Raw genomic sequence first — 16,476 nt, forward strand, 5'->3', positions numbered from 1 at the left:
TAAACACATAATCACATATACATTATGTCTGATGTAAACACATATACATTATGTCTGATGTAAACACATAAACACATATACATTATGTCTGATGTAAACACATAAACACATATACATTATGTCTGATGTAAACACATAATCACATATACATTATGTCTGATGTAAACACATGTACATTATGTCTGATGTAAACACATAAACACATATACATTATGTCTGATGTAAACACATAAACACATATACATTATGTCTGATGTAAACACATAAACACATATACATTATGTCTGATGTAAACACATAATCACATATACATTATGTCTGATGTAAACACATATACATTATGTCTGATGTAAACACATAAACACATATACATTATGTCTGATGTAAACACATAAACACATATACATTATGTCTGATGTAAACACATAATCACATATACATTATGTCTGATGCAAACACATAAACACATATACATTATGTCTGATGTAAACACATAATCACATATACATTATGTCTGATGTAAACACATAAACACATATACATTATGTCTGATGTAAACACATAAACATTATGTCTGATGTAAACACATAAACACATATACATTATGTCTGATGTAAACACATAAACACATATACATTATGTCTGATGTAAACACATAATCACATATACATTATGTCTGATGCAAACACATAAACACATATACATTATGTCTGATGTAAACACATAATCACATATACATTATGTCTGATGTAAACACATATACATTATGTCTGATGTAAACACATAAACACATATACATTATGTCTGATGTAAACACATAAACACATATACATTATGTCTGATGTAAACACATAATCACATATACATTATGTCTGATGTAAACACATAAACACATATACATTATGTCTGATGTAAACACATAATCACATATACATTATGTCTGATGTAAACACATAAACACATATACATTATGTCTGATGTAAACACATAAACATTATGTCTGATGTAAACACATAATCACATATACATTATGTCTGATGTAAACACATAAACACATATACATTATGTCTGATGTAAACACATAAACACATATACATTATGTCTGATGTAAACACATAATCACATATACATTATGTCTGATGTAAACACATAAACACATATACATTATGTCTGATGTAAACACATAATCACATATACATTATGTCTGATGTAAACACATAATCACATATACATTATGTCATATGTAAACACATAATCACATATACATTATGTCTGATGTAAACACATAATCACATATACATTATGTCTGATGTAAACACATAAACACATATACATTATGTCTGATGTAAACACATAATCACATATACATTATGTCTGATGTAAACACATAAACACATATACATTATGTCTGATGTAAACACATATACATTATGTCTGATGTAAACACATAAACACATATACATTATGTCTGATGTAAACACATAAACACATATACATTATGTCTGATGTAAACACATAAACACATATACATTATGTCTGATGTAAACACATATACATTATGTCTGATGTAAACACATAAACACATATACATAATGTCTGATGTAAACACATAAACACATATACATAATGTCTGATGTAAACACATATACATTATGTCTGAGTGTTGGAGTGTGCCCCGGCTAGCCATACATAAAAGATCAAATAAAAAGATAATGGTGCCGCCTGGTTTGCTTGAAAATAAGGAATATGATTTATAGTATATTTTGATTGTGATACTTAAGTATATTTTAACAAATACATTTTCTTTGATACTTAAGTATATTTAAAACCAAATACTTTTATTCAAGTACTATTTTACTGGGTGACTTTCACTTACGTAATTTTCTATTAATTAAGGTTTCTTTACTTTTACTGAAGTATGACAATTGAGTACTTTTTTTCCACCACTGGCTACAAAACATTATATTTTACTAAAGCTTGATTATAAAACATGGTCTTTGTCACTAAGCCTTTATACAAGTTCAGTCTTCACAGGCAGCAAACAGTGATCCTGCTTTATATTGAGTTCCTCATCTCTCTGAAGGACAGACCCTGTTCTTGTACCGCTGGCAGTACTACACACTGAGTTTCAACAGAGCGTTCTTCAAGGGGGTGATGGTTCTATTTGGAACAATAATCACTCAAAGAACCCTTAGCTCCTTTAAATAGTTTTCTGTAGTACCAGATACAGTGGCAAGAAAAAGTATGTGAACCATTTGGAATTACCTGGATTTCTGCATAAATTGTTCATTAAAATTTGATCTGATCTTCATCTAGGTCACAACAATAGACAGACACAGTTGCTTAAACTAATAACACAAACAATTATACATTTTAATGTCTGTATTGAACACACCGTGTAAACATTCACAGTGTAGGGTGGGAAAAGTATGTGAACTCTTAGATTTAATAAGTGGTTGACCCTCCTTTAGCAGAAATAACCTCAACCAAACGTTTTCTGTAGTTGCGGATCAGACCTGCACAACGGTCAGGAGGAATTTTGGACCATTCCTCTTTACAAAACTCTTTCAGTTCAGCAATATTTATGGGATGTCTGGTGTGAACCGCTCTCTTGAGGTCATACCACAGCATCTCAATCGGGTTGAGGCCAGGACTCCAGAAGACGTATTTTCCTCTGTTGAATCCATTCTGTTGTTGATTTACTTCTATGTTTTGGGTTGTTGTCCTGTTGCATCACCCAACTTCTGATAAGCTTCAATTGGCGGACAGATAGACTAACCTTCTCCTGCAAAATGTCTTGATAAACTTGGGAATTCATTTTTCCGTCAATGATAGCAAGCTGTCCAGGCCCTGAGGCAGCAAAGCAGCCCCAAACCATGATGCTCCCTGCACCATACTTTACAGTTGGGATGAGGGTTTGATGTTGGTGTGCTGTGCCTTTTCTCCACACATAGTGTTGTATGTTCCTTCCAAACAACTCAACTGTAGTTACATCTGTCCATAGAATATTTTGCCAGTAGCGCTGTGGAACCTCCATGTGCTCTTTTGCAAACTTCAGACGTGCAGCAATGTTTCTTTGGACAGCAGTGGCTTCGTCTGTGGTGTCCTTCCATGAACAGCATTCTTGTTTAGTGTTTTATGTATCGTAAACTCGTCAACAGAGAGGTTAGCACGTTCCAGAGATTTCTGTAAGTCTTTAGCTGACACTCCAGGATTCTTCTTAACCTCATTGAGCATTCTGCGCTGTGCTCTTGCTGTCGTCTTTCCAGGACGGCCACTCCTAGGGAGAGTAGCAACAATGCTGAACTTTCTCCATTTATAGACAATTTGTCTTACCGTGGACTGATGAACATCAAGGCTTTTAGAGATACTTTTGTACCCCTTTCGAGCTTTATGCAAGTCAACAATTCTTAATCTTATGTCTTCTGAGATCTATTTTGTTTGAGGCATGGTTCACATCAGGCAATGCTTCTTGTGAATAGCAAACTAAAATGTTGTGAGTATTTTTTATAGGGCAAGGCAGCTCTAACCAACATCTCCAACCTTGTCTCAATGATTGTACTCCAGGTTAGCTGACTCCTGACTCCAATTAGCTTTTGGAGATGTCATTAGCCAAGGGGTTCACATACTATTTCCAGCCTACATTGTGAATGTTTAAATGATTTATTCAATATAGACAAGAAAATACAATAGTTTGTGTGCTATTAGTTTAATCACAGTATGTTTGTCTATTGTTGCGACTTTGATGAAGATCATATCACATATTATGACCAATTCATGCAGAAATCCAGGTCATTCCAAAGGGTTTACATCATTTTTCTTGCCACTGTATATTCTATATCAGATGACCTGGCCTCCACAATCACCCAACCTCAACCCAATGGAGATGGTTTGGGATGAGTTGGACCGCAGATTGAAGGAAAAGTAACCAACAAGTGCTCAGCATATGTGGGAACTCCTTCAAGACTGTTGGAAAAGCTGGTTGAGAAAATGCCAAGAGTGTGCATAGCTGTCACGAAGGCAAAGGGTGGCTACTTTGAAGAATCTCAAAGAAAAAATATATTTTGATTTGTTTAACACTTTTTTGGTTACTAAATTATTACGTTTGTGTTATTTCATAGTTTTAATGTCTTCACTATTATTCTGCAATGTAAAGTAGTACAAATAAAGAAAAACCCTGGAATGAGTAGGTGTGTTGAAACTTTTGACTGGTACTGTAGCTTCCTATTTTATCTGAATCATTTGATTGTTCCTACATTAGAAATGTACTGTCATTTTGCCTGTTCCTGATAATTACAGGCATCCAATAGGTGCTGTTATCTTGCCTTCTTCAATCTATTTAAAATAGATTTTCTTCAACACCAAAATGTCTCTAACAGACCAAGAGTGAAGACAACTGTTCATGAAGTGCCACACTGTTTTCTTCATGTGTGCCCTTCAAAACCAAACCCAGAATCAAATAACGAACACATTCCTCCTCTTCCTTCATTTCAAAATGTTAAGTATCAAAGAAAATGTCAACAAAGTTGAATTTCATAGGGTTTTTATTAACACCATAACTTGCCAAGTGCAAGATGAGTTACGGTATGCTTAGATAAGTTGATTGAGTGCCATATGAAAAGAAAGAGCTATACAAGGTACAATACAAATATTATTATCCGTATGCATTAGATAAACATGTATGAAGAGAGCTGTACAAGGCAAGATACAAAACAAACCCACCAGGAATTATGCTAATATAATCAGGTAAATGTGTGTTATGAAGAGAACTGTGCCAGACAACAAAACACCAATCAAGAGTTATGCTAAGATAATAAGGTAGAGCTGACAGAGAGCTTTACAAGGCACAAAATATAGGAACTTGTAACGACAGTCTAGCTCTTCCTCCTCCACAGACGAGGAGAGGCGAGAAGGATCTGAGGACCAATGTGCAGCGTGGTAATTTTCCATGAGGAATTTAATAGACAGGACGAAACACGAAGAACACTTGAATAATTTACAAAACAACAAACGACGTTAAACAGACCTGAACATGAGAACTACATAAAACGAAGAACGCACGAACAGGAAAAGAACGAACGATACGAGACGAGACAGTACTGTGTGGTGCAACTAACACAGACACAGCAACAATCACCCACAAACAAACAGTGAGAACAGCCTACATTAATATGGTTCTCAATCAGAGGAAACGTCAAACACCTGCCTCTAATTGAGAACCATATCAGGCAACACATTTAACCCAACATAGAAACACATAACATAGAATACCCACCCCAACTCACGCCCTGACCAACTAAACACATACAAAAACAACAGAAAACAGGTCAGGAACGTGACAGAACTATTTAAAAACACTGAAGTATTAGGCCCCTAGATACCACATAGATGAACATATTTGGAGCACAGAGTTAGTCTGCCTGACTGGAATTCATCTACTATCCTTGGCAGCATATGTGTGAAATAGAATGCCTTCAGTTTAGGGACAAGATCAGCACAGAACTTCGCATCAATAACAACCTGCTCGGATGGAGCCCAGACAAGCAGTTTGCATCTCTCCGGTCCTGTGCAGAACATGCCCATTTGCACCTGCATGTAGTACCCACGGGCTCCATTCGGTTGCAGCTGAGGAAGCCCATCCACCAGCTTCACCCCGGGGAGTTTGCCAGAGAACAGGTCAGTCAGGGACTCCCAGCTCTTACTCAGAACAGGACATTTGATGTCTTAAAAAGTTCTTGAGAGCTTAACACTCCGTCTGGGCTTGTTGAAAGCCATGGCTCCTTGACACTCATTACTGTGCCTCTACTCTCCAGACTAAACCCGCAACTCTCCATCCATGTGTAGGCCACCTGCTCGTTCTCCTTGCCTATGTGGTTGCTGAGTTCCCATGGAACCTGGGGAAGAGATGCTCCCGCACAAAGTTGTTGGGATTTGTTGAGGTGCGCACAGGAACCTTCTTTGCTCTAGCAGCGATCCAAAGTTTACGGGCGTCATTCCACACATGTGAGGCACTCTATGCTTTAGTGACCTCCTCCAAGCTGGCACATTTACACTCCTCCAGCATAACATGAACGTCATAAGCCTTTCTGACACTGCATGTTGATGCCGTGTTCACCATGAGGCTGCTGGAACCTGATGACTGTTTGGTTTAGCTTTGATGCACTTGTGCAGAAGGCTCCCCACTGGAACATTGGCCCCTTCCAAACTCTTCTAAAGTGCATTGTGGGAGGAGTACGTAGGAGTTGGAGGTAGAGATGGAGAAGCGGCTGGTATGTGACATTTGAAACAGATCTCGCTCAACCTTTTTAGAGCTACATTCCGCTGCGTCTCAGAGTTCCACTGTCATTGCTCATCTGTACAGGACACCCCTGTCAATCCTCCATACACAGCATTCTGCACCTTCAACCAAACACTACTGTTAGAATAGTCAATGACAGTACAGAACACTAGTTTACATGGTGTTCACAGCTGACTAGTTTACACAGTACCCTTATAACTAGTAGTTTTAGGTTGGTCATTTCCTATTTGATTGTAAAACTCACTCTGATTTTGTACCTATCTCATTGCCATTCGAGATTAGACCGTGTGTGCATGTTGTAATAGTTAACGTTATCAGTTCTGGTCCGTGATATGGTATCATCACAATTAGCTAGCTTGCTAAGTAACTAGCTAACGTCAAACATATCAGTAATAGGAAGGGTTATGATAGTTACCTTCCATAGTACTGCAGCTGCGTGACTGTAACACAAGTGCACCCTGCGGTCTCCACCGTGCCGACAGATGACACAGAACCCAGGCAGAATGATGCTGTGTTATTCTCTGACTGGACTGGACATCTGCTTTGAGGAACACCAGGTTATCATCCTCAAGACAGTGAATAAGCACCCGCCCAACTTTGCCGCTGTGGAGGTATTGATATGCCTCTGTGCTTTTGCAGCTCTTCATCTCTGACCCATCCACACCGGGAGACGAGACAGAAATAATTGAAGATGTCTTCGTAGGTGATCTGTGGCCATTTTTTCATATCGTCCTCCCACTCTTGAATAATCTGCGGATGTGGCACAGACTTGCCATTTCAACTTTGAAAGGTTTTTCTTGATATGATCCCACAGCATTTTGAGCTAGCACGCTAACGTTCCCAAAACGGCAAGAACGCCACAACGGAAGTTCTGAGATAAGGTGATATTAGGTGATGCCTGGGAGGGTTCTCTGTACTGAACATAGAGGGCCACGGCACTGCCACGGGCTACAGAACCACATCACATCAGTCCCTTAAAGTTAACGACACCCCAGCTAACAGGTTACATAAGACGGCATTCTCTCTCCCCTCCTTCCTTTGTAAATTCCATCACATCACGGTGGAGTTGGAATAATAGATCTGTATAATAGATCTGTAGTTCCCCATCCCTCTACTGTAGCTCAATCTGTTGCTCTCTCTGTCTCGCAATATTTCTATCTCTCCATCCCTTTCTCTCACTCTCTGTGTCCCTCGCGCTCTAATTTACTAAATCAGAATAACAGACATTATAATGCACCATCATTCGGATGCAATGCATTGGATAAAGCCACACTTCTACATGTCACTATGTTCAAGAGCAGCCCACACATCTAATTCAACGGGTGATTGTTACCTGATAATATCATGTAGCTGAGACCACACGACAAACCAGCTTACACTGCAAATGTACTATAACCCGTAGCGAATCACATGTCTTACCGAGTTGCCTGGAAGTCTGAAAAGGAAGGTACCTTCATCGTTGCAATCTTAGTACTCTACTGATGAAAATGCACAAGCCTCAGGCAATAGATGGAACAATCAACCCCTGGTGCCTAACATACATGTACAATGTATCAGCATGCAGGTGCTTACACCTAATGTTACTGTGCGGTGTCTTCCCCTCTCCCCAATGAGCATGACCATACACAGACTAACTAAACCATCATGTGTCTGCAAGCGCCAGGGAGCGGGGTAGAGAGAGAGAGGAGAGGGGGGAGGGGAGAGGAGGGGAGAGAGAGAGGAGAGTGGGGGAGGGGAGAGAACGGTAGAGAGAGAGAGGAGAGTGGGGAGGGGAGAGAACGGTAGAGAGAGAGAGGAGAGTGGGGGAGCGGAGGGGGGGGAGAGAACGGTAGAGAGAGAGAGAGGAGAGTGGGGGAGGGGAGAGAACGGTAGAGAGAGAGAGGAGAGTGGGGGAGGGGAGAGAACGGTAGAGAGAGAGAGGAGAGTGGGGTAGGGGAGAGAACGGTAGAGAGAGAGAGGAGAGTGGGGGAGCGGAGGGGGGGGGAGAGAACGGTAGAGAGAGAGAGGAGAGTGGGGGAGGGGGGAGAACGGTAGAGAGAGAGAGGAGAGTGGGGGAGGGGAGAGAACGGTAGAGAGAGAGAGAGGAGAGTGGGGGAGGGGAGAGGGGGGGAGGGGAGAGAACGGTAGAGAGAGAGGAGAGTGGGGGAGGGGAGAGAACGGTAGAGAGAGAGAGAGGAGAGTGGGGGAGGGGAGAGGGGGGGAGGGGAGAGAACGGTAGAGAGAGAGAGAGGAGAGTGGGGGAGGGGAGAGAACGGTAGAGAGAGAGAGGAGAGTGGGGGAGGGGAGAGAATGGTAGAGAGAGAGAGAGGAGAGTGGGGGAGGGGAGAGGGGGGGAGGGGAGAGAACGGTAGAGAGAGAGAGGAGAGTGGGGGAGGGGAGAGAACGGTAGAGAGAGAGAGGAGAGTGGGGGAGGGGAGAGAACGGTAGAGAGAGAGAGGAGAGTGGGGGAGGGGAGAGAACGGTAGAGAAAGAGAGGAGAGTGGGGGAGGGGAGAGAACGGTAGAGAGAGAGAGGAGAGTGGGGGAGGGGAGAGAACGGTAGAGAGAGAGAGGAGAGTGGGGGAGGGGAGAGAACGGTAGAGAGAGAGAGGAGAGTGGGGGAGGGGAGAGAACGGTAGAGAGAGAGAGGAGAGTGGGGGAGGGGAGAGAACGGTAGAGAGAGAGAGGAGCGTGGGGGAGCGGAGGGGGGGGAGAGAACGGTAGAGAGAGAGAGAGGAGAGTGGGGGAGGGGAGAGAACGGTAGAGAGAGAGAGGAGAGTGAGGGAGGGGAGAGAACGGTAGAGAGAGAGAGGAGAGTGGGGGAGGGGAGAGAACGGTAGAGAGAGAGAGGAGAGTGGGGGAGGGGAGAGAACGGTAGAGAGAGAGAGGAGAGTGGGGGAGGGGAGAGAACGGTAGAGAGAGAGAGGAGAGTGGGGGAGGGGAGAGAACGGTAGAGAGAGAGAGGGGGGGAGGACGGAAGAGGAGAAAGGCAGGTAGAGAAAGGAGGAGGGGCAGAGGGCGGGAGGAGCGATGGGGGAGAAGGAGATAGAGAGGGGGACTAGGTGAAAGAGAGGGACAGGGCTAAAGCCAGCAAGACTAAAAGCCAGGGGAGCATGGGGGGAGACGGACAGTTGCTTAATGGGTGGGCAGCATGCCAATAATATACTGGCATCATCTTAATATCAACCTAATATGGATGTGATATACAGTAGAGGTGCAGAGTCATGAGGTTGTAGCATGACGAGCTGCAAGCTTCTTATTCTATGAAGCCAAGAGGCTGAAATAGAAACACTACAGTTTCAACTGTTCTGCCTGCGGTTATGGAACCCCTACCTGTCCCAGACCTGCTGCTTTCAACTCTTAATGATCGGCTATGAAAAGCCAACTGACATTTATTCCTGATTATTATTTGACCATGCATGTCATTTATGAACATTTTGAAAATCTTGGCTCTCTCTAATTCTCTACTTCTCTCTTTCTTTCTCTCTCTCGGAGGACCTGAGCCCTAGGACCATACGTCAGGACTACCGGGCATGATGACTCCTTACTGTCCCCAGTCCACCTGGCCTTGCTGCTATTCCAGTTTCAACTGTTCTGCCTGCGGTTATGGAACCCCTACCTGTCCCAGACCTGCTGTTTTCAACTCTTAATGATCGGCTATGAAAAGCCAACTGACATTTATTCCTGATTATTATTTGACCATGCTTGTCATTTATGAACATTTTGAAAATATTTGCTATCTCTAATTCTCTCCTTCTCTCTTTCTTTCTCTCTCTCGGAGGACCTGAGCCCTAGGACCATACGTCAGGACTACCGGGCATGATGACTCCTTGCTGTCCCCAGTCCACCTGGCCTTGCTGCTATTCCAGTTTCAACTGTTCTGCCTGCGGTTATGGAACCCCTACCTGTCCCAGACCTGCTGTTTTCAACTCTTAATGATCGGCTATGAAAAGTCAACTAACATTTATTCCTGATTATTATTTGACCATGCTTGTCATTTATGAACATTTTGAACATCTTGGCCATGTTCTGTTATAATCTCCACCCGGGCACAGCCAGAAGAGGACTGGCCACCCCTCATAGCCTGGTTCCTCTCTAGGTTTCTTCCTAGGTTTTGGCCTTTCTAGGGATTTTTTCCTAGCCACCGTGCTTCTACACCTGCATTGCTTGCTGTTTGGGGTTTTAGGCTGGGTTTCTGTACAGCACTTCGAGATATTAGCTGATGTACGAAGGGCTATATAAAATAAACTTGATTTGATACAGTATGGTGAACAGCAGCTGCATCATTCCATGACCCATTCCAGTGGTTTTAATATTCCTTTATGTTGGCTGTAGCATGGGCCTATGGGTGGTTGGAGGGGGTTTGGTGGGAGGTGCTCCACAGGCAAGCATAAGATACTCACAATCATAGCAAACACTATGAGAGAGAGGCCAGATGCATTCCAAAAATGGGATGTAAATGAACGGAAACTTTATGGAGGGGAGGAGAACTCAGACAGAATATGAGAGAGAGAAAGAAAAGGGGAAAGGCCCAAAAATAAGCATCACTTAAAAAACAAGGAGGGGGTGCGGACAAACCTTCGGGCTCTGAGCTCTCTTTGTTGACGACTTGCTTCAGCGGGCAGCAGAAGATTTCATGACACTTAGCACGAAACGGGGACCCTTTACTCCTTAAATCCGCCGATGAGTGGATGGAATCCTGCCGCAACATAATGTACTCCTGGGTACCTGGAGCAGCGTCATCCTGGACTGCCGTGGTGCCACAACACAATGAACTGAGGTTAGGGGAGCGCTCACCACAACACAGACAGAAGAACAACGCAGAGACCAAACAAAGGCTAAATAAAATACAGACATCACATCAGCAACCACTAAAGCATTATTGTAACTCAACACAGCCTACTACAACAGAGGAAGAGAGCGTTAGAAGGAAGGGGGAGCAAGAGGAGTGCAGAGAGAGAGAGAGTGAGAGCATTAACAACTTTAATAAATACAACTAAAGTAACATCAAGAAAGGGAGGAGGAGTACGCGGCAAACTGATACAGAGACAAATCGGACCTAATCGTTATCATGTAGTACTGTGGGTCCCAAGGTCATTCTAAGATCATTCTAAGGATCGCATAGAGGTGTGAAAGTACAGCAAGGCAAGAACCTACAAGGTCAATACCAGCAGATCTAAGGTCAGATCGGGGTGCTACTAACCCCAACCAGACAGTACCCTTTTTAAGGGAAGGCATGCAAATGCAAAAGCATGCGCTGATCCCAGACCAGCCAACCAGAGCGTGGTGGTCGGGAACGTTTTCATGGAATGACACGACACATGCAGAGATGAGATTGTGGATATTATTACAGTGGATATTATGAATTCTAGGAAGAAATGATAGCATCAGCTGCATTATTTCGTCCAGTGTACTGCTCTAGGCCTGTCTAGTGTTCATGGGAACCTGTCTAAAGGGTCAGACACATTGTAAGTGACCTCGAAACGACTACATCACATTTCTCTTCTCCTCCACATTAATGCATTATTAACCATCCATCTGTTAACTGAATGTATATCCACATACGGACAGGAGGGGTCTGCTGATCCACGTGCTCTACACAGACAGCCTCACAAGACAGAATAACTGAGTCTAAATGAAGTCTGGGCTACGTCATTAATATGTAGTTTCATTCTGTGGTAGGATTTCGGCTGACATCCAGAAGTACTCAGTGGTGTACTGGCTCAGTGATGAAGTCTCATCCTATCTCCTCTCTCTGCTTAGTTATTCAAAGTAAAACATGAACGGAGTATATATCTATATAGAGCTGTCAACCTGCTGCTTGTTCTGTTGTCAATGAGAACACTCGCTCCCACCAGTTGACCCTTCGTGGGGCTCGAGACGCATGACCGCTGACTCACACGCACACACTATAGGTGCACACACTCCCGGAACACACACACACGCACGTACAGGCACGCACACACACAGGCATGTACACACGTGTGCGTAACAACAATATACCGCACGAGGTACACATATAGGCACACGCAAGCAAGCAAGCAAGCACGCACGCACAAACACTCACGCCCAATTAATTTCAGTGAGGAATAGGGAGGCAGATAGACTTTTCTATCCTTTTAAAATAACAGAGAGAATAAATCAGGAGGTACTGTAAGAGGATCCCTAGTCAGTTGCAAAACTGAATGCATACAACCGTCTTCTGAATCAGATAGGTGCGGGGGGCTGCCTTAATCAACATCCATGCCCGGTGAGCAATTGTTGTCAGGGATTAACTGCCTTGCTCAAGTTCAGAAGGCAGATTTTTTTTCTACCTTGACGGGTCTGAGATTGTAACCAGCGACCTCTCGGTTACTGGCCCCAAACTCTTCATCACTAGGCTACCTGCCACCCCATACAAAAATAGTGACAGGGTCACAAGTACAATTCAAAGGTGAGCAATAATTACATTTATCCAAAGCGACTTACATTCTCCGTGCATACATTTTACTTTAAATACTTCAGTGTTTACCTTGACTCTGAAAAAGGGTACAAACACAAACACACACATTTTATCAAAATGCATTTTTGGGCAGAAATACCTTATGGAATGTGAACTTTCATGTGCCTTAATTAATAACAAACGTATAAGCCATCTGTAAATACGAATAAAATTGTTAAATTACGAGCATAGTAGGTTTAGCCACGAAAAAAGTTAGGAACCTTCCCGCTCGCCACGGTTGGCTGTGATAATGGATGGGCTTGACATTCTGAGAGATTAGTTCGGATTGGTCTGCCATGTAGCACATTTATGTCTATAACATAATTAAAAAAATATATGTCACAAAGAACACTTTCTGGAGAACCGAGTTTTGAAATCAGTGGAATGCCTGGTGGAAGCAGAGTTTGATAGCTAGGGAGATGTAGAAAATTCAGAAGTTTGTTTGCAAATGCAGAGGGAGTCGAAAAGAGAACACAGAAGGCTGTTGTATAAAACACCTGTCTCTGGATTACATCTCCAAACTAAGGGCAACCATGGATCCATGAAAGAGAGTGAGAAGCGTTCATCCATGTATATGGGTAAGAGATTCTAGCTAGCTACATTTTCAGATATTAGACGTTTTTAATTTTGTCAGAAAGTCCTTTTCATTGCAAGTTCAAGCATACTGTTAGCTAGCTAGCTAATGTTAGCTGGCTGGCTCGCTAGCTAACGTTATGTGTATGATCTGTGTATAATTGTCACGCCCTGACCATAGATTGCTTTGTATGTTTCTATGATTTGTTTGGTCAGGGTGTGATGTGGGTGGGCATTCTATGTTGTATGTCTAGGTTGTATATTTCTGTGTTTGGCCTGGTGTGGTTTCAATCAGAGGCAGCTGTCTATCATTGTCTCTGATTGGGAGCTATACTTAGGTAGCCTGTTTTCCATTGTGTGTTGTGGGTGATTGTTTTCTGTTTGTGCGTATTGCTTGCAGACTGTTTTGTTTTCGTTCTCGCTCTTTATTATTTTTTGTCAATTCAGTATTCAGTTTATTTTGTTTATTAAAATGAACACGTACCGCGCTGCACCTTGGTCCTCCTCTCCTTCCACCAATGAGAATCGTTACAATAATATTATTCGTATTTCAGAGCCAGTTGCATTGCAAGTTGTTTAGCTTGAGCTACCTGTAGATTCATGCAGGGTAGGAAAGTTTGGAGTTGAGTTTGGAGTTTGGAGTTGAGTTTGGATTATGGTTAATTGTTTAGCAAGCTAGCTACATGTCTAAACAAAAGACTCCACTATGCAAGTAACCATTTCACTGTACCGTTTAAACCGTATGTATCCTGTGCATGTGACAAATAAACGTTTATTTTATTTGATATAGTGTGTGTTTACCAGAGACGGTAATGTGAAGAACAACATGACCTGCACCAAAGTCAACTTAGGATATAAAGTTAGACCAAAGAGACAGTGTCCAAATTCAAAAATGATCTGGTAGAACAACCTGCTTTTATTTAGTCACACTCAAAACCATAACCTATTTTCTGTAATTAGCTCACCATTAACTTGGAAATAAATCAAATCAAATTTTATTGGTCACATTCACATGGTTAACAGACGTTAATGCGAGAGTAGCGAAATGCTTGCGCTTCTAGTTCCGACAGTGCAGTAATATCTAACAAGTAATCTAACAAATTCACAACAACTACCTTATACACACAAATGTAAAGGGACGAATAAGAATATGTACATATAAATATATGGATGAGCAGCATAGGCAAGATACAGTAGATGGTATAGAAAACAGTATATACATATGAGATGAGTAATGTAGAATATGTAGACATTATTAAAGTGGCGTTATTTAAAGTGACTAGTGATACCTTTATTAATTCCATTTATTAAATCGGCCAGACATTTGAGTCTGTATGTTGGCAGCAGCCACTCTATGTTAGTGATGACTGTTAAACAGTCTAATGGCCTTGAGATAGATGCTGTTTTTCAGTCTCTCTGTCCCAGCTTTGATGCACCTGTACTGACCTCGCCTTCTGGATGATAGCGGGGTGAACAGGCAGTGGCTCGGGTGGTTGTTGTCCTTGATGATCTTTTTGGTCTTCCTGTGACATTGGGTGCTGTAGGTGTCCTGGAGGGCAGGTAGTTTGCCCCCGGTGATGCAATGTGCAGACCGCACTACCCTCCGCACTACCCTCTGCAAACTTGATGATTGAGTTGGAGGCGTGCATGTTTACGCAGCCATGGGTGGACAAAGAGTACAGGAGGGCTGAGAACGCACCCTTGTGGGGCCCAATTTTGAGAATCAGCGGGGTAGAGATGTTGTTTCCTACCCTCACCACCTGGGGGCAGACCGTCAGAAAGTCCAGGACCCAGTTGCACATGGCAGTTGCACATTGCACAAGCTTAATGACGAGTTTGGAGGGTACTATGGTGTTAAGTGCTGAGCTGTAGTCAATGATCAGCAATCTTACATAGGTATTACTCTTGTCCAGATAGGATAGGACAGTGTGCAGTGTGATGGCAATTGCGTCGTCTGTGGACCTATTGGGGCGGTAAGCAAATTGGAGTGGGTCTAGGGTATCGGGTAGGGTGGAGGTGATATGATCCTTGACTAGTCTCTCAAAGCACTTCATGATGACATAAGTGAGTGCTACGATAGTCATTTATTTCCGTTACCTTAGCTTTCTTGGGAACAGGAACAATGGTGGCCATCTTGAAACATGTGGGCATAGCAGACTGGAATAGGGATTGATTGAATATGTCCGTAAACACACCAGCCAGCTGGTCTGCGCAAGCTCTGAGGAGGCGGTTAGGGATGTCGTCTGGGCCGGCAGCCTTGCGAGGGTGAACACATTTAAATGTTTTACTCACGTTGGCCATGGTGAAGGAGAGCCCACAGGCTTTGGTAGCGGGCAGTGTCAGTGGCACTGTATAGTCCTCAAAGCGAGCAAAGAAGTTGTTTAATTTGTCTAGGAGCAAGATGTCGATGTCCACTACGGGGCTGGTTTTCTTTTTGTAATCCGTTTTTGACTGTAGGACCTGCCACATACGTCTCGTGTTTGAGCCATTGAATTGTGACTATACTTTGTCTCTGATGCTTAGCTTGTTTGATTGCCTTGCGGAGGGAATAGCTACACTGTTTGTATTTGGTCATGTTTCCAGTCGCCTTGCCATGATTAAAAGTGGTGGTTCGCGCTATCAGTTTTGCACTAATGCTGCCTTCAATCCACGGTTTCTGGTTAGGGAAGGTTTAAATAGTCACAGTGGGTACAACATCACCGATGCACTTGCTAATAAACTCGCTCACCGAGTCAGCATATACATCAATGTTGTTGTCTGAGGCTACCCGGAACATATCCCAGTCCACGTCATCGAAGCAATCTTGAAGTGTGGAATCTGATTGGTCAGACCAGCGTTGAATAGACCTAAGCACGGGCGTTTCCTGTTTGTTTCTGTCGATAGGCTGGGAGCAATCATAAGGCATAATCATAAGGCATACACCCCCGCCCTTCTTCTTACCAGAGAGATGTTTGTTTCTGTTGGCGAGATGCGTGAAGAAACTGGGTGGCTGAACCGACTCTGACAACATATCCTGAGTGAGCCATGTTTCCGTGAAACAGAGAATGCTACAATCTCTGATGTCTCTCTGGAAGGCAACTTGTGTCCTAATTGCGTCCACCTTGTTGTCTAGGGACTGGACATTGGTGAGTATTATGCTCGGAAGC

General features: G+C 42.8%; 1 protein-coding gene across 5 annotated transcripts in view; it reads right to left on the bottom strand.

The window, feature by feature from the left end:
* LOC129827688 (fibroblast growth factor 13-like) overlaps nt 1-16,476 on the bottom strand; it is a 190,856-nt gene that overhangs the window by 70,258 nt on the left and 104,122 nt on the right. For 4 of the 5 annotated variants that reach the window (XM_055888749.1, XM_055888748.1, XM_055888750.1 and 1 more), the window contains exon 3: nt 10,855-11,025. The exons of the other annotated variant lie outside the window; for it this stretch is intronic. In XM_055888749.1, the coding sequence (XP_055744724.1) occupies nt 10,855-11,025 (171 nt within the window). The remainder of the gene's footprint in view (nt 1-10,854; nt 11,026-16,476) is intronic. 5 annotated transcript variants of the gene reach the window in all.

Source organism: Salvelinus fontinalis, chromosome 29, assembly GCF_029448725.1.
Source record: "Salvelinus fontinalis isolate EN_2023a chromosome 29, ASM2944872v1, whole genome shotgun sequence".
Lineage (NCBI taxonomy): Eukaryota > Metazoa > Chordata > Actinopteri > Salmoniformes > Salmonidae > Salvelinus > Salvelinus fontinalis.